The sequence below is a fragment of the Bombina bombina genome, chromosome 1 (assembly GCF_027579735.1).
Source record: "Bombina bombina isolate aBomBom1 chromosome 1, aBomBom1.pri, whole genome shotgun sequence".
NCBI classification, from domain to species: domain Eukaryota; kingdom Metazoa; phylum Chordata; class Amphibia; order Anura; family Bombinatoridae; genus Bombina; species Bombina bombina.
This window is the reverse complement of record NC_069499.1, coordinates 1,069,283,036-1,069,307,771: the sequence shown is the minus strand read 5'-3', so window position 1 is coordinate 1,069,307,771 and position 24,736 is coordinate 1,069,283,036. Positions and strand designations below refer to the sequence as shown.

The 24,736-nt window shown below is 42.2% G+C and overlaps 1 protein-coding gene across 1 annotated transcript in view; it reads right to left on the bottom strand.

The window, feature by feature from the left end:
* The window catches only part of SLC9A8 (solute carrier family 9 member A8), a gene marked incomplete in the record, with an annotated part of 719,342 nt that overhangs the window by 269,180 nt on the left and 425,426 nt on the right, over positions 1–24,736 (bottom strand). The window contains 1 exon segment of the mRNA XM_053691852.1: positions 16,350–16,493. Within this exon segment, the coding sequence (XP_053547827.1) occupies positions 16,350–16,493 (144 nt within the window).

Below are 24,736 nucleotides of genomic sequence, written 5' to 3'. Positions count from 1 at the left end.
ACAATCATCCAGAGTGGATAATACCTCCTTAAGCAGAATGCGGAGATGTTCCAACTTAAATTTAAATGCAATCACATCAGGTTCAGCCTGTTGAGAAATGTTCCCTGAATCAGTAATTTCTCCCTCAGACAAAACCTCCCTGGCCCCATCAGACTGGGTTAGGGGCCCTTCAGAGATATTAGTATCAGCGTTGCCATGCTCTTCAGTATCTAAAACAGAGCAGCCGCGCTTACGCTGACAAGTGTTCATTTGGGCTAAAATGTTTTTGACAGAATTATCCATTACAGCCGTTAATTGTTGCATAGTAAGGAGTATTGGCGCGCTAGATGTACTAGGGGCCTCCTGAGTGGGCAAGACTCGTGTAGACGAAGGAGGGAATGATGCAGTACCATGCTTACTCCCCTCACTTGAGGAATCATCTTGGGCATCATTGTCATTATCACATAAATCACATTTATTTAAATGAATAGGAATTCTGGCTTCCCCACATTCAGAACACAGTCTATCTGGTAGTTCAGACATGTTAAACAGGCATAAACTTGATAACAAAGTACAAAAACGTTTTAAAATAAAACCGTTACTGTCACTTTAAATTTTAAACTGAACACACTTTATTACTGCAATTGCGAAAAAACATGAAGGAATTGTACAAATTTTCACCACAGTGTCTTAAAGCCTTAAAAGTATTGCACACCAAATTTGGAAGCTTTAACCCTTAAAATAACGGAACCGGAGCCGTTTTAAACTTTAACCCCTTTACAGTCCCTGGTATCTGCTTTGCTGAGACCCAACCAAGCCCAAAGGGGAATACGATACCAAATGACGCCTTCAGAAAGTCTTTTCTAAGTATCAGAGCTCCTCACACATGCGACTGCATGCCATGCCTCTCAAAAACAAGTGCGCCACACCGGCGCGAAAATGAGGCTCTGCTTATGCTTTGGGAAAGTCCCTAAGGAATAAGGTGTCTAATACAGTGCCTGCCGATATTCTTATATCAAAATACCCAGATAAAATGATTCCTCAAGGCTAAATATGTGTTAATAATGAATCGATTTAGCCCAGAAAAGTCTACAGTCTTAATAAGCCCTTGTGAAGCCCTTATTTATGATCGTAATAAACATGGCTTACCGGATCCCATAGGGAAAATGACAGCTTCCAGCATTACATCGTCTTGTTAGAATGTGTCATACCTCAAGCAGCAAGAGACTGCATACTGTTCCCCCAACTGAAGTTAATAGCTCTCAACAGTCCTGTGTGGAACAGCCATGGATTTTAGTTACGGTTGCTAAAATCATTTTCCTCATACAAACAGAAATCTTCATCTCTTTTCTGTTTCTGAGTAAATAGTACATACCAGCACTATTTCAAAATAACAAACTCTTGATTGAATATAAAAACTACAGTTAAACACTAAAAAACTCTAAGCCATCTCCGTGGAGATGTTGCCTGTACAACGGCAAAGAGAATGACTGGGGTAGGCGGAGCCTAGGAGGGATCATGTGACCAGCTTTGCTGGGCTCTTTGCCATTTCCTGTTGGGGAGGAGAATATCCCACAAGTAAGGATGACGCCGTGGACCGGACACACCTATGTTGGAGAAACAAGTGCGCAATAGAGGCGCGAAAATGAGGCTCTGCCTATGATTAGGGAAAGCCCCTAGAGAATAAGGTGTCCAATACAGTGCCTGCCGGTTATTTTACATAATTCCCAAGAAAAAAATAATTCCTCAAAGCTATGAAGTATTAAAAATGCTTATATATCAATCGTTTTAGCCCAGAAAATGTCTACCAGTCTTAAAAGCCCTTGTGAAGCCCTTTATTCTTATGTAATAAAAATGGCTTACCGGATCCCATAGGGAAAATGACAGCTTCCAGCATTACATCGTCTTGTTAGAAATGTGTCATACCTCAAGCAGCAAAAGTCTGCTCACTGTTTCCCCCAACTGAAGTTAATTCCTCTCAACAGTCCTGTGTGGAAACAGCCATCGATTTTAGTAACGGTTGCTAAAATCATTTTCCTCTTACAAACAGAAATCTTCATCACTTTTCTGTTTCAGAGTAAATAGTACATACCAGCACTATTTTAAAATAACAAACTCTTGATTGAAGAATAAAAACTACAGTTAAACACCAAAAAACTCTAAGCCATCTCCGTGGAGATGTTGCCTGTACAACGGCAAAGAGAATGACTGGGGAAGGCGGAGCCTAGGAGGGATCATGTGACCAGCTTTGCTGGGCTCTTTGCCATTTCCTGTTGGGGAACAGAATATCCCACAAGTAAGGATGACGCCGTGGACCGGACACACCTATGTTGGAGAAAAATAAATACATTTCAAATGACAAATTGAGGACTACCAGAGAATATGTCTGAGGAGCTCATGAAAAATATAGATTATATATTGGATAATCTAGGCCAAATCTGTTTTATACAAACGAAGAAAAGAGCGCAGCCCACTCTAAGAGTAAAAGTATTAATTACACTGAATATAGCGCAAATAGAAACAGACGTACCAAATAATGGAATAAAATGTGCACGATAAATCACCAAAAGTCCTCCAATTCAAGCCAAATGAGTGTCAGCTTTTAAATAGCTTAATCCTTCCTGTGATCACAGCGTGACCCGAGTGTCTTACTTTCCCAGGATAGCGGAACAACTCACAATAGTTTCTGCCTGTGTCGGTAGGACCTAAGGACTCTAAAAAACATAATTTATGTAAGAACTTACCTGAGAAATTCATTTATTTCATATTAGCAAGAGTCCATGAGCTAGTGACGTATGGGATATACATTCCTACCAGGAGGGGCAAAGTTTCCCAAACCTCAAAATGCCTATAAATACACCCCTCACCACACCCACAAATCAGTTTAACGTATAGCCAAGAAGTGGGGTGATAAGAAAAAAGTGCGAAAGCATAAAAAATAAGGAATTGGAATAATTGTGCTTTATACAAAAAAATCATAACCACCACAAAAAAGGGTGGGCCTCGTGGACTCTTGCTAATATGAAAGAAATGAATTTATCAGGTAAGTTCTTACATAAATTATGTTTTCTTTCATGTAATTAGCAAGAGTCCATGAGCTAGTGACGTATGGGATAATGACTACCCAAGATGTGGATCTTCCACGCAAGAGTCACTAGAGAGGGAGGGATAAAATAAAGACAGCCAATTCCGCTGAAAAAAATCCACACCCAAAATAAAGTTTAAATCTTATAATGAAAAAAACTGAAATTATAAGCAGAAGAATCAAACTGAAACAGCTGCCTGAAGTACTTTTCTACCAAAAACTGCTTCAGAAGAAGAAAACACATAAAAATGGTAGAATTTAGTAAAAAGTATGCAAAGAAGACCAAGTGGCTGCTTTGCAAATCTGATCAACTGAAGCTTCATTCCTATACGCCCAGGAAGTAGAAACTGACCTAGTAGAATGAGCTGAAATCCTTTGAGGCGGAGTTTAACCCGACTCGACATCGGCATGATGAAACAAAGATTTTAACCCAGATGCCAAAGAAATGGCAGAAGCCTTCTGACCTTTCCTAGAACCGGAAAAGATAACAAATAGACTAAAAGTCTTTCGGAAATCCTTAGTAGCTTCAACATAATATTTCAAAGCTCTAACTACATCAAAAGAATGCAACAACTCTTCCTTAGAATTCTTAGGATTAGGACACAATGAAGGAACCATAATTTCTCTACTAATGTTGTTAGAATTCACAACCTTAGGTAAAAATTTAAAAGAAATATGGATTTTTTTTATTTTTTTTTTAAAAAAATCACAAAATTCTTCTAGCTAAAAAAGCTAAATACATAGATTAACCCTCATTTGCGAAAATATTCAATAAAATGAAGACACAAATGAAATTATTAGCATGATAGTCCAGTTTAAAGGACCAGCCAATACAGTGGACTTGCATAATCAATAAATGCAAAACAACAAGACAAAATGCAACAGCACCTAGTCTAGTAAATGTTGTCCCTTTAACAATGCTAAAATAAATCATAATCTGATACTTGATCTTAAAGTAAACAGAGAAAATGAAGCAATTGCAATATCCAAATAAATCACAGGACCAAGAAAAGTACCTGAAACTAAATAATTTTCCATAAATAAGATACAACTATCTAAAGGAAAATAAATACTATTTTGCTATAGAAACAATAGCATAATTAGTAGAATTAGAGATAGCCCCAATAAATTGGAGAACCCTCCAAATTGAGTTTAACTGCTGGCAAAGAATATAGTTTAAAACCTTTGAAGAATAAAAAAAAGAAAATTCTCAGCCTATTCCATTCCCTAGTATAGGGAATTGGAAAGAAAACCTCTGAAAACACAGAAGAAATAAATAGGCAGAAATAATGTCAGCTAGTCTTAAAGAACTAGTTACCTTAATATCCAAAATAATCAACACCTTTTCAACAAAGAACAAATGTACTTTAATAATAGAAAAATAATAAAAAAGTAGATTTGTTAGTGTCAATATCTGATGAAGAAAATTTCTGAAAGAGAAAAAAACATCATCAGAGAAGGATAAATCAGTATGTTGTTGGTCATTTGAAACTTCAATAATTAAAAAAAAGAAGTGAAAAAGACCTAAAAATTTTATTAGAAGGCACAAAGTCAGACAAAGCCTTTAACATAGAATCAGAAAAATATTTCTTATAAGTCTTCTAAATATTTCTTGTAAGAAAAGAAAATATATAAAGCATAAATACTAATGGATTCCGCATGTAAAAGTATAACATAATAACTTATTACAAACCATAGCTAAAGATAAGCATTTATAACATTTAAAATAAATGAACTTAGCTTTGGTAGAACTGAAACTCAGTTAAGCGTTTTTCCAGAAGTGGCTTCTGATTCAGAGTCCATCTGAGACATCTTGCAATATGTAATAGAAAAAAACAACATATAAAGCAAAATTGATCAAATTCCTTAAATGACAGTTTCAGGAATGGGAAAAAAATGCCAATGAACAAGCTTCTAGCAACCAGAAGCAATAAATAATGAGACTTAAATATTGTGGAGACAACAATGACGCTCAAATTTTTTAGCGCCAACATTATTTGGCGCCTAAATGCTTTTGGCGCCAAAAATGGCGCCACATCCGGTAACGCCGACATTTTTTTGCGCAAAAACGTCAAAAAATGACGCAACTTCCGGCGACACGTATGACGCCGGAAATGACAAGAAATTTTTTTGCGCCAAGAAAGACGCAATAAAATGAAGCATTTTCAGCCCCTGCGAGCCTAACAGCCCACAGGAAAAAAAGTCAAATTTTAAGGTAAGAAAAAATTGAATTATTCATATGCATTATCCCAAATATGAAACTGACTGTCTGAAAATAAGGAATGTTGAACATCCTGAATCAAGGCAAATAAATGTTTAAACACATATATTTAGAACTTTATATAAAAGTGCCGAACCATAGCTTAGAGTGTCACAGAAAATAAGACTTACTTACCCCAGGACACTCATCTACATGTAGTAGAAAGCCAAACCAGTACTGAAACGAGAATCAGTAGAGGTAATGGTATATATAAGAGTATATCGTCGATCTGAAAAGGGAGGTAAGAGATGAATCTCTACGACCGATAACAGAGAACCTATGAAATAGACCCTGTAGAAGGAGATCATTGAATTCAAATAGGCAATACTCTCTTCACATCCCTCTGACATTCACTGCACGCTGAGAGGAAAACCGGGCTCCAACCTGCTGCGGAGCGCATATCAACGTAGAATCTAGCACAAACTTACTTCACCACCTCCACAGGAGGCAAAGTTTGTAAAACTGATTTGTGGGTGTGGTGAGGGGTGTATTTATAGGCATTTTGAGGTTTGGGAAACTTTGCCCCTCCTGGTAGGAATGTATATCCCATACGTCACTAGCTCATGGACTCTTGCTAATTACATGAAAGAAACATAAATTATGCTTAGCTGATAATTTTATTTCCATCGTGGGGAGGAGAGTCCATGGCTTCATTCATTACTTTTAGGAATAAAGAACCTGGCAACCAGGAGGAGGCAAAGACACCCCAGCCAAAGGCTTAAATACCTTCCCAACTCCCTTCTTCCCCCAGTCATTCTGCCGAGGGAACAACGAACAGTAGGAGAAATATCAGGGTATAAATGGTGCCAGAAGATCAATTAAATTTAGGTCCGCCCACCGGAGTTACGGGCGGGAGCCGTGGACTCTCCTCCCCACGATGAAAAAAAAATCATCAGGTAAGTATAATTTATGTTTTCCATCTAAAGGGGAGGAGAGTCCACGGCTTAATTCATTACTTTTGGGATACATAAACCCAAGCTTTAGAGGACACTGGGAGGGTAAAAAGGCAAACCCTAATCTGAGGGCACCACAGCCTGTAAAATCTTTCTCCCAAAAACAGCTTCCGCAGAAGCAAAAACGTCAAATTTGTAAAACTTTGTAAAAGAGTGTAAAGAGGACCTGGTGTAAGGAGGACCTTACAAATCTGCTCCATAAAGGCCTCATTCTTGAAGGCCCAAGACGAAGCCACAGCTCTAGTTGAATGAGCCGTGATACTCTGAAGAGGCTTATGTCCCGCTGTCTCATAGGCCAAGCGATTCAACCTCCTCATCAAAAGGACAAAGAAGTAGAGTAGAAGTAGAGGCCCTCTGCCCCTTGCACTTCCCGGAATACACCACAAAAAGAGATGTAGACTGTCAGAAATCCTTTGTAGCCTGAAGATAGAACTTTAAGGCACAAACCACATCTAGATTATGAAGTAACCTCTCTTTAGAAGAAGATTAGAAGGTTAGGACACAAAGAAGGAACAATTATTTCCTGATTGATGTTATGGTTAGACACCAAATTGGGAAGAAACCCCAAACCGGTGTGAAGAACAGCCTTATCCGCATGAAAAACCAGATGAGGCTCGAATTGCAAGGCAGCCAGTTCAGATACTCTGTGTGCCGATGCAATAGCCAACAGGAAGAGAACCTTCCAGGACAGAATCTTAATGTCAATAGAATGCATAGGCTCAAACGGAACCAAGTTTAAGCTCCATGGGGGAGCAGACTGCCTAAAGATAGGTCTGATTCTAGACAGAGCCTGAACAAAAGATTGAATGTCAGGAAGCTCAGCGAGTCTCCTGTGCAACATGACTGATAATGCTGAAATCTGTCCCTTTAAGGAACTAGCAGCAAAACCCTTCTCCAAACCTTCTTGGAGAAAATACAGAATCCTGGATACCTTCACCTTGTGCCAAGGATATCCATGCTTCTCACACCAGGACAAGTAATGATAGATGTGACTGGTTTCCTTGTCTGAACTAGAGTGTCAATCACACTTTCAGAAAAAACAGAATTTATGTTTACCTGATAAATTACTTTCTCCAACGGTGTGTCCGGTCCACGGCGTCATCCTTACTTGTGGGATATTCTCTTCCCCAACAGGAAATGGCAAAGAGCCCAGCAAAGCTGGTCACATGATCCCTCCTAGGCTCCGCCTACCCCAGTCATTCGACCGACGTTAAGGAGGAATATTTGCATAGGAGAAACCATATGGTACCGTGGTGACTGTAGTTAAAGAAAATAAATTATCAGACCTGATTAAAAAACCAGGGCGGGCCGTGGACCGGACACACCGTTGGAGAAAGTAATTTATCAGGTAAACATAAATTCTGTTTTCTCCAACATAGGTGTGTCCGGTCCACGGCGTCATCCTTACTTGTGGGAACCAATACCAAAGCTTTAGGACACGGATGAAGGGAGGGAGCAAATCAGGTCACCTAAATGGAAGGCACCACGGCTTGCAAAACCTTTCTCCCAAAAATAGCCTCAGAAGAAGCAAAAGTATCAAACTTGTAAAATTTGGTAAAAGTGTGCAGTGAAGACCAAGTCGCTGCCCTACATATCTGATCAACAGAAGCCTCGTTCTTGAAGGCCCATGTGGAAGCCACAGCCCTAGTGGAATGAGCTGTGATTCTTTCGGGAGGCTGCCGTCCGGCAGTCTCGTAAGCCAATCTGATGATGCTTTTAATCCAAAAAGAGAGAGAGGTAGAAGTTGCTTTTTGACCTCTCCTTTTACCGGAATAAACAACAAACAAGGAAGATGTTTGTCTAAAATCCTTTGTAGCATCTAAATAGAATTTTAGAGCGCGAACAACATCCAAATTGTGCAACAAACGTTCCTTCTTTGAAACTGGTTTCGGACACAGAGAAGGTACGATAATCTCCTGGTTAATGTTCTTGTTAGAAACAACTTTTGGAAGAAAACCAGGTTTAGTACGTAAAACCACCTTATCTGCATGGAACACCAGATAAGGAGGAGAACACTGCAGAGCAGATAATTCTGAAACTCTTCTGGCAGAAGAAATTGCAACTAAAAACAAAACTTTCCAAGATAATAATTTAATATCAACGGAATGCAAGGGTTCAAACGGAACCCCCTGAAGAACTGAAAGAACTAAATTGAGACTCCAAGGAGGAGTCAAAGGTTTGTAAACAGGCTTAATTCTAACCAGAGCCTGAACAAAGGCTTGAACATCTGGCACAGCAGCCAGTTTTTTGTGAAGTAACACCGACAAGGCAGAAATCTGTCCCTTCAGGGAACTTGCAGATAATCCTTTTTCCAATCCTTCTTGAAGGAAGGATAGAATCCTAGGAATCTTAACCTTGTCCCAAGGGAATCCTTTAGATTCACACCAACAGATATATTTTTTCCAAATTTTGTGGTAAATCTTTCTAGTTACAGGCTTTCTGGCCTGAACAAGAGTATCGATAAGAGAATCTGAGAATCCTCGCTTCGATAAAATCAAGCGTTCAATCTCCAAGCAGTCAGCTGGAGTGAAACCAGATTCGGATGTTCGAACGGACCCTGAACAAGAAGGTCTCGTCTCAAAGGTAGCTTCCGAGGTGGAGCCGATGACATATTCACCAGATCTGCATACCAAGTCCTGCGTGGCCACGCAGGAGCTATCAAGATCACCGACGCCCTCTCCTGATTGATCCTGGCTACCAGCCTGGGGATGAGAGGAAATGGCGGGAACACATAAGCTAGTTTGAAGGTCCAAGGTGCTACTAGTGCATCCACTAGAGCCGCCTTGGGATCCCTGGATCTGGACCCGTAGCAAGGAACTTTGAAGTTCTGACGAGAGGCCATCAGATCCATGTCTGGAATGCCCCACAGCTGAGTGACTTGGGCAAAAATTTCCGGATGAAGTTCCCACTCCCCCGGATGCAATGTCTGACGACTCAGAAAATCCGCTTCCCAATTTTCCACTCCTGGGATGTGGATAGCAGACAGGTGGCAGGAGTGAGACTCCGCCCATAGAATGATTTTGGTCACTTCTTCCATCGCTAGGGAACTCCTTGTTCCCCCCTGATGGTTGATGTACGCAACAGTTGTCATGTTGTCTGATTGAAACCGTATGAACTTGGCCCTCGCTAGCTGAGGCCAAGCCTTGAGAGCATTGAATATCGCTCTCAGTTCCAGAATATTTATCGGTAGAAGAGACTCTTCCCGAGACCAAAGACCCTGAGCTTTCAGGGATCCCCAGACCGCGCCCCAGCCCATCAGACTGGCGTCGGTCGTGACAATGACCCACTCTGGTCTGCGGAATGTCATCCCTTGTGACAGGTTGTCCAGGGACAGCCACCAACGGAGTGAGTCTCTGGTCCTCTGATTTACTTGTATCTTCGGAGACAAGTCTGTATAGTCCCCATTCCACTGACTGAGCATGCACAGTTGTAATGGTCTTAGATGAATGCGCGCAAAAGGAACTATGTCCATTGCCGCTACCATCAACCCGATCACTTCCATGCACTGAGCTATGGAAGGAAGAGGAACGGAATGAAGTATCCGACAAGAGTCTAGAAGTTTTGTTTTTCTGGCCTCTGTTAGAAAAATCCTCATTTCTAAGGAGTCTATAATTGTTCCCAAGAAGGGAACCCTTGTTGACGGGGATAGAGAACTCTTTTCCACGTTCACTTTCCATCCGTGAGATCTGAGAAAGGCCAGGACGATGTCCGTGTGAGCCTTTGCTTGAGGAAGGGACGACGCTTGAATCAGAATGTCGTCCAAGTAAGGTACTACAGCAATGCCCCTTGGTCTTAGCACAGCTAGAAGGGACCCTAGTACCTTTGTGAAAATCCTTGGAGCAGTGGCTAATCCGAAAGGAAGCGCCACGAACTGGTAATGTTTGTCCAGGAATGCGAACCTTAGGAACCGATGATGTTCCTTGTGGATAGGAATATGTAGATACGCATCCTTTAATCCACCGTGGTCATGAATTGACCTTCCTGGATGGAAGGAAGAATAGTTCGAATGGTTTCCATCTTGAACGATGGAACCTTGAGAAACTTGTTTAAGATCTTGAGATCTAAGATTGGTCTGAACGTTCCCTCTTTTTTGGGAACTATGAACAGATTGGAGTAGAACCCCATCCCTTGTTCTCTTAATGGAACAGGATGAATCACTCCCATTTTTAACAGGTCTTCTACACAATGTAAGAATGCCTGTCTTTTTATGTGGTCTGAAGACAACTGAGACCTGTGGAACCTCCCCCTTGGGGGAAGTCCCTTGAATTCCAGAAGATAACCTTGGGAGACTATTTCTAGCGCCCAAGGATCCAGAACATCTCTTGCCCAAGCCTGAGCGAAGAGAGAGAGTCTGCCCCCCACCAGATCCGGTCCCGGATCGGGGGCCAACATTTCATGCAGTCTTGGTAGCAGTGGCAGGTTTCTTGGCCTGCTTTCCCTTGTTCCAGCCTTGCATTGGTCTCCAAGCTGGCTTGGCTTGAGAAGTATTACCCTCTTGCTTAGAGGACGTAGCACCTTGGGCTGGTCCGTTTCTACGAAAGGGACGAAAATTAGGTTTATTTTTTGCCTTGAAAGGCCGATCCTGAGGAAGGGCGTGGCCCTTACCCCCAGTGATATCAGAGATAATCTCTTTCAAGTCAGGGCCAAACAGCGTTTTCCCCTTGAAAGGAATGTTAAGTAGCTTGTTCTTGGAAGACGCATCAGCCGACCAAGATTTCAACCAAAGCGCTCTGCGCGCCACAATAGCAAACCCAGAATTCTTAGCCGCTAACCTAGCCAATTGCAAAGTGGCGTCTAGGGTGAAAGAATTAGCCAATTTGAGAGCATTGATTCTGTCCATAATCTCCTCATAAGGAGGAGAATCACTATCGACCGCCTTTATCAGCTCATCGAACCAGAAACATGCGGCTGTAGCGACAGGGACAATGCATGAAATTGGTTGTAGAAGGTAACCCTGCTGATAATACTTTTTAAGCAAACCTTCTAATTTTTTATCCATAGGATCTTTGAAAGCACAACTATCCTCTATGGGTATAGTGGTGCGTTTGTTTAAAGTGGAAACCGCTCCCTCGACCTTGGGGACTGTCTGCCATAAGTCCTTTCTGGGGTCGACCATAGGAAACAATTTTTTAAATATGGGGGGAGGGACGAAAGGAATACCGGGCCTTTCCCATTCTTTATTAACAATGTCCGCCACCCGCTTGGGTATAGGAAAAGCTTCTGGGAGCCCCGGCACCTCTAGGAACTTGTCCATTTTACATAGTTTCTCTGGGATGACCAACTTGTCACAATCATCCAGAGTGGATAATACCTCCTTAAGCAAAATGCGGAGATGTTCCAACTTAAATTTAAATGCAATCACATCAGGTTCAGCCTGTTGAGAAATGTTCCCTGAATCAGTAATTTCTCCCTCAGACAAAACCTCCCTGGCCCCATCAGACTGGGTTAGGGGCCCTTCAGAGATATTAGTATCAGCGTTGCCATGCTCTTCAGTATCTAAAACAGAGCAGCCGCGCTTACGCTGACAAGTGTTCATTTTGGCTAAAATGTTTTTGACAGAATTATCCATTACAGCCGTTAATTGTTGCATAGTAAGGAGTATTGGCGCGCTAGATGTACTAGGGGCCTCCTGAGTGGGCAAGACTCGTGTAGACGAAGGAGGGAATGATGCAGTACCATGCTTACTCCCCTCACTTGAGGAATCATCTTGGGCATCATTGTCATTATCACATAAATCACATTTATTTAAATGAATAGGAATTCTGGCTTCCCCACATTCAGAACACAGTCTATCTGGTAGTTCAGACATGTTAAACAGGCATAAACTTGATAACAAAGTACAAAAACGTTTTAAAATAAAACCGTTACTGTCACTTTAAATTTTAAACTGAACACACTTTATTACTGCAATTGCGAAAAAACATGAAGGAATTGTGCAAAATTCACCAAATTTTCACCACAGTGTCTTAAAGCTTTAAAAGTATTGCACACCAAACTTGGAAGCTTTAACCCTTAAAATAACGGAACCGGAGCCGTTTTAAACTTTAACCCCTTTACAGTCCCTGGTATCTGCTTTGCTGAGACCCAACCAAGCCCAAAGGGGAATACGATACCAAATGACGCCTTCAGAAAGTCTTTTCTAATTATCAGAGCTCCTCTCACATGCGACTGCATGCCATGCCTCTCAAAAACAAGTGCGCCACACCGGCGCGAAAATGAGGCTCTGCTTATGCTTTGGGAAAGCCCCTAAGGAATAAGGTGTCTAATACAGTGCCTGCCGATATTATTATATCAAAATACCCAGATAAAATGATTCCTCAAGGCTAAATATGTGTTAATAATGAATCGATTTAGCCCAGAAAAAGTCTACAGTCTTAATAAGCCCTTGTGAAGCCCTTATTTACGATCGTAATAAACATGGCTTACCGGATCCCATAGGGAAAATGACAGCTTCCAGCATTACATCGTCTTGTTAGAATGTGTCATACCTCAAGCAGCAAGAGACTGCATACTGTTCCCCCAACTGAAGTTAATTGCTCTCAACAGTCCTGTGTGGAACAGCCATGGATTTTAGTTACGGTTGCTAAAATCATTTTCCTCATACAAACAGAAATCTTCATCTCTTTTCTGTTTCTGAGTAAATAGTACATACCAGCACTATTTCAAAATAACAAACTCTTGATTGAATAATAAAAACTACAGTTAAACACTAAAAAACTCTAAGCCATCTCCGTGGAGATGTTGCCTGTACAACGGCAAAGAGAATGACTGGGGTAGGCGGAGCCTAGGAGGGATCATGTGACCAGCTTTGCTGGGCTCTTTGCCATTTCCTGTTGGGGAAGAGAATATCCCACAAGTAAGGATGACGCCGTGGACCGGACACACCTATGTTGGAGAAACCTCTCTTGGCTAAGACTAAACGTTCAATCTCCACGCAGTCAGCCTCAAAAAACCCAGATATTGATGTCGAAAGGGACCATGTTCCAGCAGATCCCTGTGGCAAGGTAACCTCCATGGCGGAGAGGATGACAACCCCACCATATCCGCAAACCACGTCCTCCGCGGCCACGATGGAGCAATCAGGATGGCCGAAGCTTGCTCCTGCTTGATGCGTGCCACTACACAAGGTATAAGTGGTAAACGGCGGAAAAATGTAAACTAGGCTGAATCCCCAAGGCACCACTATGGCATCTATCAGCTCTGCCTGGGGATCCCTCGAACTCGACTCGTATTGGGGTAGCTTGCAATTGAGTCTGGACGCCATGAGATCTATCTCCGGCGTTCCCCATCTGAGACAAATCTCTGCAAAAACTTCGGGGTGAAGAGACCATTCCCCCGGATGGAAGGATTGTCTGCTGAGAAAGACCGCTTCCCAGGACTTGTCCGCACAAAAGGGACAAAAAGTAGATCCTTTAGACTTAGCCTTCTTATCCTGCGGTAGGAAAGCTCCCTTGCCTCCCATAACCGTGGATATGATTGAATCCAATCCTGGACCGAACAGAATCTTTACTTGAATAGGCAGGGACAACAGCCTCGACTTAGAGGTCATGTCCACAGACCAAGACTTTAGCCACAGAGCCCTGCGAGCTAAAATGGAGAATCCTGAAACCTTTGCATTCAGGCAAATAATTTGCATATTGGCGTCACAAATGAAAGAATTGGCGACCTTCAACTCCTTAATCTTATCCTGTATCTCGTCGACGGAAGTCTCCCTCTCGACCATATCACACAGGGATTCAACTGTCGGTTGAAAAACAAACTATGTGCTGAAACATTTTCCTTAACATGTTTTCCAAATTTTTATCCATGGGCTCTATAAATGACGAACTATCCTCGAGAGGAATAGTTGTCCGCTTCGCGAGCGTGGAAATAGCACCATCCACCTTAGTGACAGTCCCCCACAGCTCGAGCTAAGAGTCCGGAATGGGGAACAGTTTCTTTAAGGGAGAAGAAGGGGAAAAGGAAGAACCTAATCGCTCCCATTCATTCTTAAAAAAAATTAGTCATCTTAATGGGAACCGGGAAGGTCTGAGGCACCACCCTGTCCTCGTATACCTCCAGAGTAGCAAGCACTTGCTTCAGCAAAAAGCACAAATTCTCTATGCTAAACCTAAAGTCAGGCTCCTCTGCAGCCCGAGGATGATATGACACAGACTCTGACCCAGAGGAAGCCTCCTCCAAAGAGTCGAAGTGGGCCTCGTCATCGTATAATACTTCTGGTATTCCCATAGGTGCAGACGACCCCTGGGCTTGGCCGCCCTGATACGCCCTACGCTTGCGCTTAGTAGAATGTGGTAAGGCATGGATCACTTTCGATACCGCCGTTTGCAGGTGATCCGCAAAATTTGACAGCCAACAAATCTCTCCCGTAGGAGTAACGGTTGGACCCTGGGGCGCTGAAAGCAGGGAACGCACCTCACGGGACGGGGAACCCTCAGAGGTGGACGGCTCAGTAGTACTAGTAATCCTTTTATTTTTGGATGTTGCAACCTTATCGAGGCATGTGGAACATAGTTGAGCAGGCTGATTTACAAGAACCTCCTCACAATAAACACAGGACTGAGACTTTGTTAAAGAGGGAGTACCCTCTAACGTGTCAGAGTCCTCCATAGCTTGCGCTTTTTTTACAGACTAGAAAACTTAATAAACAGGCACCTTTATACGCCAATGGCCGGGGCACTCACCGCCTCCTATGACCCGGACTACAGAAACTGCTTTGTCTCCTGCGCCGCTGATCAACAGAGGGAGTGGAGACTGCCACACCAGGTCACATGGGATGCCACACCCGGTCAAAGGGGATGCCTCGCAGGACCGCCCCTGCAGTAAAGCACCACACTGCGGCCCTGTCTTCAGTGTTATCATTATGTATAAAAATGAAACGATCTTACCAGAATCTATGCCGTGGAACAGGAACATGGCCCTTCAAGTGTGACAGGTAGAAGCATTGCTCCTGACATGGACTTGAGAGCAAAAAGCAGGCAGCGAAACTATTCAACGCTGAATGCTTGTGGAGCTGTTACTATGAGTCGGGATGGTTTCGCAGAAAGACTCTCCCTGCATCTCCAGACTCTAACTTTCACCCAGGCTCTCACTGAGAGACTGACAGGATTACTTAAAACTCCAGTCCCATTCCGAAGAGTACTACCCTCCATAAGAGACTACTCCGAATCTTCGGCACTTCTCTGCCATCCTCCTGTGACGAAAGGCAAAGAATGACTGGGGGATGAGGGGAGTGGGAGAGGTATTTAAGCCTTTGGCTGGGGTGTCTTTGCCTCCTGCTGGTGGCCAGGTTTTTATTCACAAAAGTAATGAATGAATCCGTGGACTCTCCTCCCCTTTAGATGGAAATCATCAACGCTTTTCTTCAGTTTCCGACCCGACTTTCTCAACTCTTGAGAAAGTCGGGTCGGAACCCAGGGAAACGGGTTAAGGATTTTAGAGTCCTTAGGTCCTACCGACACAGGCAGATACTATTGTGAGTTGTTCCGCTATCCTGGGAAAGTAAGACACTCGGGTCACGCTGTGATCACAGGAAGGAATTGGAGGACTTTTGGCGATACTTATTTTGTGCACATTTTAATCCATTATCTGGTACATCTGTTTTTATTTGCGCTATATTCAGTGTAATAAATACTTTTACACAGAGTGGGCCGCGCTCTTTTCTTCTTTTTTATTTCAGGTTCCTTCTGGGAGGTGGATCACAGTCCTCTCTGTGTTATTGGAGCAGCACCCATTGGCATCACTACCTGAGATTGCTATCTGGAGTTACAGGCACATGAGTATAAAATCATCTTATCGGAAAGACTCCACCAAGATTTTAATCCACCCAGGTTCTTACCCAAACCAGCAGGTGTGATATTCTATTCAATCTGTTTTTTATACAATGATTGGGGTGACTTTGCATTGACTGTTTATCCCTTTTTTATTATTTTTTCATTTTCTATATCATAATTTTCAAAATTTTTCATGCAACACTTTATGTTGTTTTTTCTTGTGTAATATTTCATATTGTAGCTTGGAAGCACAGGCTCTGCATTCCTTTCTTTGTCGAATCTGTTTTACGTTTACTTACTTTGTTAAGACAATGGAGACTGCATCATTCAAAATGCTTTCGCCAAACACTAACATGTTGAGTACAGGGTCCACATTAAGGGCATTAAAGATTGCAATGGTGGCTACTGGATCCACAGCAGATATCAACGAGCCGAAAGCAAAGCTAAAGAGACAAAATAAAGATGTTGAGATATTAGGACTCGCATATAAATTCATAGTTACATCAGTGACCGGGAGTTTCAATTACCTGTCCACTGCTGAGCAGCGCGCTCTATGGAGGATAGTGGATCATCCACACAGACTACTGGATGGCTCAGCTCTATTTTGCGGATTTTTACATCTGTCTCTTGTGAAATTTTTATGCATATCATTTAGCCGTTTGCTATATACAGTATCTACATTTGAATCAGAGCTGCACTTTTTCTGTGTTTGACTTGTGGATTCCCTTTTATGGTTGCTGGATTCTTACTCATTTTGACTTTTATATGAAGTATTCTTCTAAACGTGTGCTTTTTTATAGTTTTAGCGCTGGTTCTTTTTTGTTTTTTAAAGATAAACATATATAAAATTATGATCAATATAGATGTGTCTCTCAATACATTTGTATAAAAGAACATTATATTTCATAACTTCCAGTGGCACAATGCCACAAAGATTTTTTTTTTTCATAGAACCATAATAATAATAATACATTTTCCATGAATTTCTGAACATCAGAGAGTACAAAAAGAGTAGACAATACATATATGCCTGTTTTAGTCATAGTAGTAAGGTCAACTATGCGTAATAACCCATTACAGCTCTTTTGAGGCATAATTGTGTATTTATGGAATATAGATGATGAAGAATAGATATATTTTTTAATCTATTTTTAAGGTCCAGTGAATTTGACTGATATTCAAATCCAGAACGAAAAAAAACAAATAAACAACAAGTATTTATGCTACAATTGAATAAACATATTTATTTCAAACCATGATTTACATGCTATATGGTATATATATTTACATATATAAATAAATAAAGTATAGAGAAATCACATGATTTAAACTTAGTCACATTTAAAGAAACAATTTATTGGAAACCTGGTTTCCCCTGTTGAGCATTCTTATTTACCTTATGTTTGTATTCTCTAGAGAAAAGCTTTCATATTTTCAGTATTGGTGGAGGTTTTAACAGGCAAAATAAACTATTTTAATTGATAAAAAGTTAAATGAACTATGTGTAAACAATTTAAGGAACATTGTATTAAATATATAGGTTTATATACCTTAATAATTGTTTTGTATTTAAAATTGTTGGTATTGCTCAGTAAAATCATCAACTTGTGTTCTCAAAGATATGCCAATAAAAATGATCTGCAGGTAAAGCACTAGGTCTAAACATAGTTAGGTGTTGAAATGCCAAATACAGCTGAGCACAACCAGCTATTTCCGATACAAAAATCTCTGTATCTCTCCTAACCCCCACTGGGAGATTAATCACTGTTAATTTCTAATATTTGCATAGCTTTACAGAGAATGTTTGTTATTCATATTTTCAGTTTAGATGATGGTTTCTAGATACCAAAGGAGTTATTTTGAACAACAAAAACATAATTTATGCTTACCTGATAAATTTATTTCTCTTGTAGTGTGTTCAGTCCACGGGTCATCCATTACTTATGGGATATATTCTCCTTCCCAACAGGAAGTTGCAAGAGGATCACCCAAGCAGAGCTGCTATATAGCTCCTCCCCTCACATGTCATATCCAGTCATTCGACCGAAACAAGACGAGAAAGGAGAAACTATAGGGTGCAGTGGTGACTGGAGTTATAATTTAAAATTTAGAACCTGCCTCAAAAAAAGACAGGGCGGGCCGTGGACTGAACACACTACAAGAGAAATAAATTTATCAGGTAAGCATAAATTATGTTTTCTCTTGTTAAGTGTGTTCAGTCCACGGGTCATCCATTACTTATGGGATACCAATACCAAAGCTAAAGTACACGGATGATGGGAGGGACAAGGCAGGAACATTAAACAGAAGGAACCACTGCCTGTAGAACCTTTCTCCCAAAAACAGCCTCCGAAGAAGCAAAAGTGTCAAATTTGTAACATTTGGAAAAAGTATGAAGTGAAGACCAAGTTGCAGCCTTGCAAATCTGTTCAACAGAGGCCTCATTCTTAAAGGCCCAGGTGGAAGCCACAGCTCTAGTGGAATGAGCTGTAATTCTTTCAGGAGGCTGCTGTCCAGCAGTCTCATAGGCTAAACGTATTATGCTACGAAGCCAAAAAGAGAGAGAGAAAGCCGAAGCCTTTTGACCTCTCCTCTGTCCAGAGTAAACGACAAACAGAGAAGAAGTTTGCCGAAAATCTTTAGTTGCCTGTAAGTAGAACTTCAGGGCACGGACCACGTCTAGATTATGCAAAAGACGTTCCTTCTTTGAAGAAGGGTTAGGACATAATGATGGAACAACAATCTCTTGATTGATATTCCTGTTAGAAACAACCTTAGGTAAAAACCCAGGTTTAGTACGCAGGACTACCTTGTCTGAATGGAAAATCAGATAAGGAGAATCACAATGTAAGGCAGATAACTCAGAGACTCTTCGAGCCGAGGAAATAGCCATCAAAAACAGAACTTTCCAAGATAAAAGCTTAATATCAATGGAATGAAGGGGTTCAAACGGAACACCCTGAAGAACTTTAAGAACCAAGTTTAAGCTCCACAGAGGAGCAACAGTTTTAAACACAGGCTTAATCCTAGCCAAAGCCTGACAAAAAGCCTGGACGTCTGGATTCTCTGCCCGACGCTTGTGTAAAAGAATAGACAGAGCAGAAATCTGTCCCTTTAGCGAACTAGCGGATAAACCCTTTTCTAAACCCTCTTGTAGAAAAGACAATATACTAGGAATCCTAACCTTACTCCATGAGTAACTCTTGGATTCACACCAATATAAATATTTACGCCATATCTTATGGTAAATTTTTCTGGTCACAGGTTTCCGAGCCTGTATTAATGTATCAATAACCGACTCCGAGAAACCACGCTTCAATAGAATCAAGCGTTCAATCTCCATGCAGTCAGCCTCAGAGAAATTAGGTTTGGATGGTTGAAAGGACCCTGAATTAGAAGGTCCTGCCTCAGAGGCAGAGACCATGGTGGACAGGACGACATGTCCACTAGGTCTGCATACCAGGTCCTGCGTGGCCACGCAGGCGCTATCAGAATCACTGATGCTCTCTCCTGTTTGATCTTGGCAATCAGTCGAGGCAGTAACGGAAAAGGTGGAAACACATAAGCCATGTTGAAAACCCAAGGGGCTGCTAGTGCATCTATCAGCACCGCTCCCGGGTCCCTGGACCTGGATCCGTAGCAAGGAAGCTTGGCATTCTGGCGAGATGCCATGAGATCCAGTTCCGGTTTGCCCCAACGAAGAATCAGTTGAGCAAATATCTCCGGATGAAGTTCCCACTCCCCCGGATGAAAAGTCTGGCGACTTAGAAAGTCCGCCTCCCAGTTCTCCACACCTGGGATGTAGATCGCTGACAGGTGGCAAGAGTGAGACTCTGCCCAGCGAATTATCTTTGAGATTTCTAACATCGCTAGGGAACTCCTGGTTCCTCCTTGATGATTGATGTAAGCTACAGTCGTGATGTTGTCCGACTGAAACCTGATGAACCTCAGTGTTGCTAACTGAGGCCAAGCTAGAAGAGCATTGAATATTGCTTTTAATTCCAGAATGTTTATTGGAAGGAGTTTCTCCTCCTGAGTCCACGATCCCTGAGCCTTTAGGGAGTTCCAGACTGCGCCCCAGCCTAGTAGGCTGGCATCTGTCGTTACAATCGTCCAATCTGGTCAGCGAAAGGTCATTCCTTTGGACAGATGAACCCGAGACAACCACCAGAGAAGAGAATCCCTGGTCTCCTGGTCCAGATACAGTAAAGGGGACAGATCTGAGTAATCCCCATTCCACTGACTTAGCATGCATACAGCGGTCTGAGATGCAGGCGCGCAAATGGCACTATGTCCATTGCCGCAACCATTAAGCCGATTACTTCCATGCACTGAGCTACTGATGGGCTTGGAATGGAATGAAGGACACGGCAAGCATTTAGAATTTTTGATAACCTGGACTCCGTCAGGTAAATCTTCATCTCTACAGAATCTATAAGAGTCCCTAGGAAAGGGACCCTTGTGAGTGGAAACAGAGAACTCTTTTCCATGTTCACATTCCACCCATGCGACCTCAGAAATGCTAGAACTATCTCTGTATGAGACTTTGCATTTTGAAAACTTGACGCTTGTATCAGAATGTCGTCTAGGTACGGAGCCACCGCTATGCCTCGCAGTCTTAGTACCGCCAGAAGCGAACCCAGAACCTTTGTAAAAATTCTCGGAGCCGTAGCTAACCCGAAGGGAAGAGCTACAAACTGGTAATGCCTGTCTAGAAAGGCAAACCTTAGGTACCGATAATGATCTTTGTTAATCGGTATGTGAAGGTAGGCATCCTTTAAATCCACTGTGGTCATATACTGACCCTCTTGGATCATGGGTAGGATGGTCCGAATGGTTTCCATCTTGAACGATGGAACCCTTAGGAATTTGTTTAAGATTTTTAAGTCTAAGATTGGTCTGAAGGTACCCTCTTTTTTGGGAACCACAAACAGATTTGAGTAAAACCCTTGCCCTTGTTCCGTTCGCGGAACTGGGTGGATCACTCCCATCACTAAGAGGTCTTGTACACATTGTAGAAATGCCTCTTTCTTTATTAGGTTTGTTGATAACCTTGACAGGTGAAACCTCCCTTGTGGAGGAGAAGTTTTGAAATCCAGAAGGTATCCTGAGATATAATCTCCAACGTCCAGGGATCCTGTACATCTCTTGCCCAAGCCTGGGCGAAGAGAGAAAGTCTGCCCCCCACTAGATCCGTCTCCGGAAAGGGGGCCCTGTCTTCATTCTGTCTTAGGGGCGGGAGTAGGCTTTCTGGCCTGCTTGCCCTTGTTCCATGACTGGTTGCCTTTCCAACCTTGTCTGTAACGAGCAGTAGTTCCTTCCTGTTTTGGAGCAGAGGAAGTTGATGCTGCTCCTGCCTTGAAATTACGAAAGGCACGAAAATTAGCCAAAGGCCTTTGATTTGGCCCTGTCCTGAGGAAGGGAGTGGCCCTTACCTCCAGTAATGTCAGCAATAATTTCCTTCAAGCCGGGCCCGAATAAGGTCTGCCCTTTGAAAGGAATATTCAGTAGTTTAGATTTAGAAGTTACATCTGCTGACCAGGATTTAAGCCATAGCGCTCTGGGCGTCTGTATGGCGAATCCGGAATTCTTAGCCGTAAGTTTGGTTAAATGCACTACGGCATCCGAAACAAACGCATTAGCTAGCTTAAGCGTTCTAAGCTTGCTCAAAATCTCATCCAATGGTGCTGTGCGAATCGCCTCTTCCAGAGACTCAAACCAGAATGCCGCTGCAGCAGTGACAGGCGCAATGCATGCAAGGGGCTGTAATATAAAACCTTGTTGAACAAACATTTTCTTAAGGTAACCCTCTAATTTTTTATCCATTGGATCTGAGAAAGCACAACTATCCTCCACCGGGATAGTGGTACGTTTGGCTAAAGTAGAAACTGCTCCCTCCACCTTAGGGACCGGCTGCCATAAGTCTCGTGTGGCGGTGTTTATAGGGAACATTTTTCTAAATATCGGAGGAGGGGAAAAGGGCACACCAGGTCTATCCCACTCCTTGCTAAAAATCTCTGTAAGCCTTTTCGGTATAGGAAAAACGTCAGTACACACCGGTACCGCATAGTATTTATCCAGCCTACATAATTTCTCTGGGATTGCCACCGTGTCACAATCATTCAGAGCCGCTAACACCTCCCCTAGCAACACGCGGAGGTTCTCAAGCTTAAATTTAAAATTTGAAATTTCTGAATCCGGTCTCCCCGAATCAGAACCGTCACCCACAGAATGAAGCTCTCCGTCCTCATGTTCTGCAAATTGTGACGCAGTATCCGACATGGCTCTCGTGTCATCGGCGCGCTCTGTCCTTAACCCAGAGCTATCGCGCTTGCCTCTTAACTCGGGCAGATTGGATAATACTTCTTTCATAACATTAGCCATATCATGTAAAGTGATTTGTAAGGGCCTTGATGTACTTGGCGCCACAATCTCACGCACCTCCCGAGCGGGAGGCGAAGGTACTGACACGTGAGGAGAGTTAGACGGCATAACTTCCCCCTCGTTGTCTGGTGATAATTTCTTTATCGGTTAAGACTGACTTTTATTTAAAGTAATATCAATACAATTGGTACACATATTTCTATTGGGCTCCACATCGGCTTTTAAACATAATGAACAAGCAGATCCCTCTGTATCAGACATGTTTAAACAGACTAGCAATGAAGCTAGCAAGCTTGGAAATTACTTTCAATAAGTTTACAAGCAATATAAAAAACGCTGCAGCGCTTTTCAAAAACACAGTTGAATAACAATGAACTAATTCAGTTATAGTCAACAATTTTTAACAGTAAATGTATTAATTAGCAGAGGATTGCACCCATTAGCAAAAGGATGATTCACCCCTCAATACCCAAAAACGGATAATCAAATTAAGATTTAAAGCTTTTATCACAGTCAAACACACTGTCACAGGTCTGCTGTGACTGATTACCTCCCTCAAAAACGAATTTGGAAGACCCCTGAGCTCTCTCTTGGCTAAAGTAGAAACTGCTCCCTCCACCTTAGGGACCGGCTGCCATAAGTCTCGTGTGGCGGTGTTTATAGGGAACATTTTTCTAAATATCGGAGGAGGGGAAAAGGGCACACCAGGTCTATCCCACTCCTTGCTAAAAATCTCTGTAAGCCTTTTCGGTATAGGAAAAACGTCAGTACACACCGGTACCGCATAGTATTTATCCAGCCTACATAATTTCTCTGGGATTGCCACCGTGTCACAATCATTCAGAGCCGCTAACACCTCCCCTAGCAACACGCGGAGGTTCTCAAGCTTAAATTTAAAATTTGAAATTTCTGAATCCGGTCTCCCCGAATCAGAACCGTCACCCACAGAATGAAGCTCTCCGTCCTCATGTTCTGCAAATTGTGACGCAGTATCCGACATGGCTCTCGTGTCATCGGCGCGCTCTGTCCTTAACCCAGAGCTATCGCGCTTGCCTCTTAACTCGGGCAGATTGGATAATACTTCTTTCATAACATTAGCCATATCATGTAAAGTGATTTGTAAGGGCCTTGATGTACTTGGCGCCACAATCTCACGCACCTCCCGAGCGGGAGGCGAAGGTACTGACACGTGAGGAGAGTTAGACGGCATAACTTCCCCCTCGTTGTCTGGTGATAATTTCTTTATCGGTAAAGACTGACTTTTATTTAAAGTAATATCAATACAATTGGTACACATATTTCTATTGGGCTCCACATCGGCTTTTAAACATAATGAACAAGCAGATCCCTCTGTATCAGACATGTTTAAACAGACTAGCAATGAAGCTAGCAAGCTTGGAAATTACTTTCAATAAGTTTACAAGCAATATAAAAAACGCTGCAGCGCTTTTCAAAAACACAGTTGAATAACAATGAACTAATTCAGTTATAGTCAACAATTTTTAACAGTAAATGTATTAATTAGCAGAGGATTGCACCCATTAGCAAAAGGATGATTCACCCCTCAATACCCAAAAACGGATAATCAAATTAAGATTTAACGCTTTTATCACAGTCAAACACACTGTCACAGGTCTGCTGTGACTGATTACCTCCCTCAAAAAAGAATTTTGAAGACCCCTGAGCTCTCTAGAGATGTCCTGGATCAAGGAGGAAGAAGCAGGAAGACTGTGCTAGAATTTTAACTGCGCAACAAGGCGCTAAAAAAACCCCCACATAATTTATGCTTACCTGATAAATTTATTTCTCTTGTAGTGTGTTCAGTCCACGGGTCATCCATTACTTATGGGATATATTCTCCTTCCCAACAGGAAGTTGCAAGAGGATCACCCAAGCAGAGCTGCTATATAGCTCCTCCCCTCACATATCATATCCAGTCATTCGACCGAAACAAGACGAGAAAGGAGAAACTATAAGGTGCAGTGGTGACTGGAGTTATAATTTTTAAAATTTAGAACCTGCCTTAAAAAGACAGGGCGGGCCGTGGACTGAACACACTACAAGAGAAATAAATTTATCAGGTAAGCATAAATTATGTTTTCTCTTGTTAAGTGTGTTCAGTCCACGGGTCATCCATTACTTATGGGATACCCATACCAAAGCTAAGTACACGGATGATGGGAGGGACAAGGCAGGAACATTAAACAGAAGGAACCACTGCCTGTAGAACCTTTCTCCCAAAACCAGCCTCCGAAGAAGCGAAAGTGTCAAATTTGTAAAATTTGGAAAAAGTGTGAAGTGT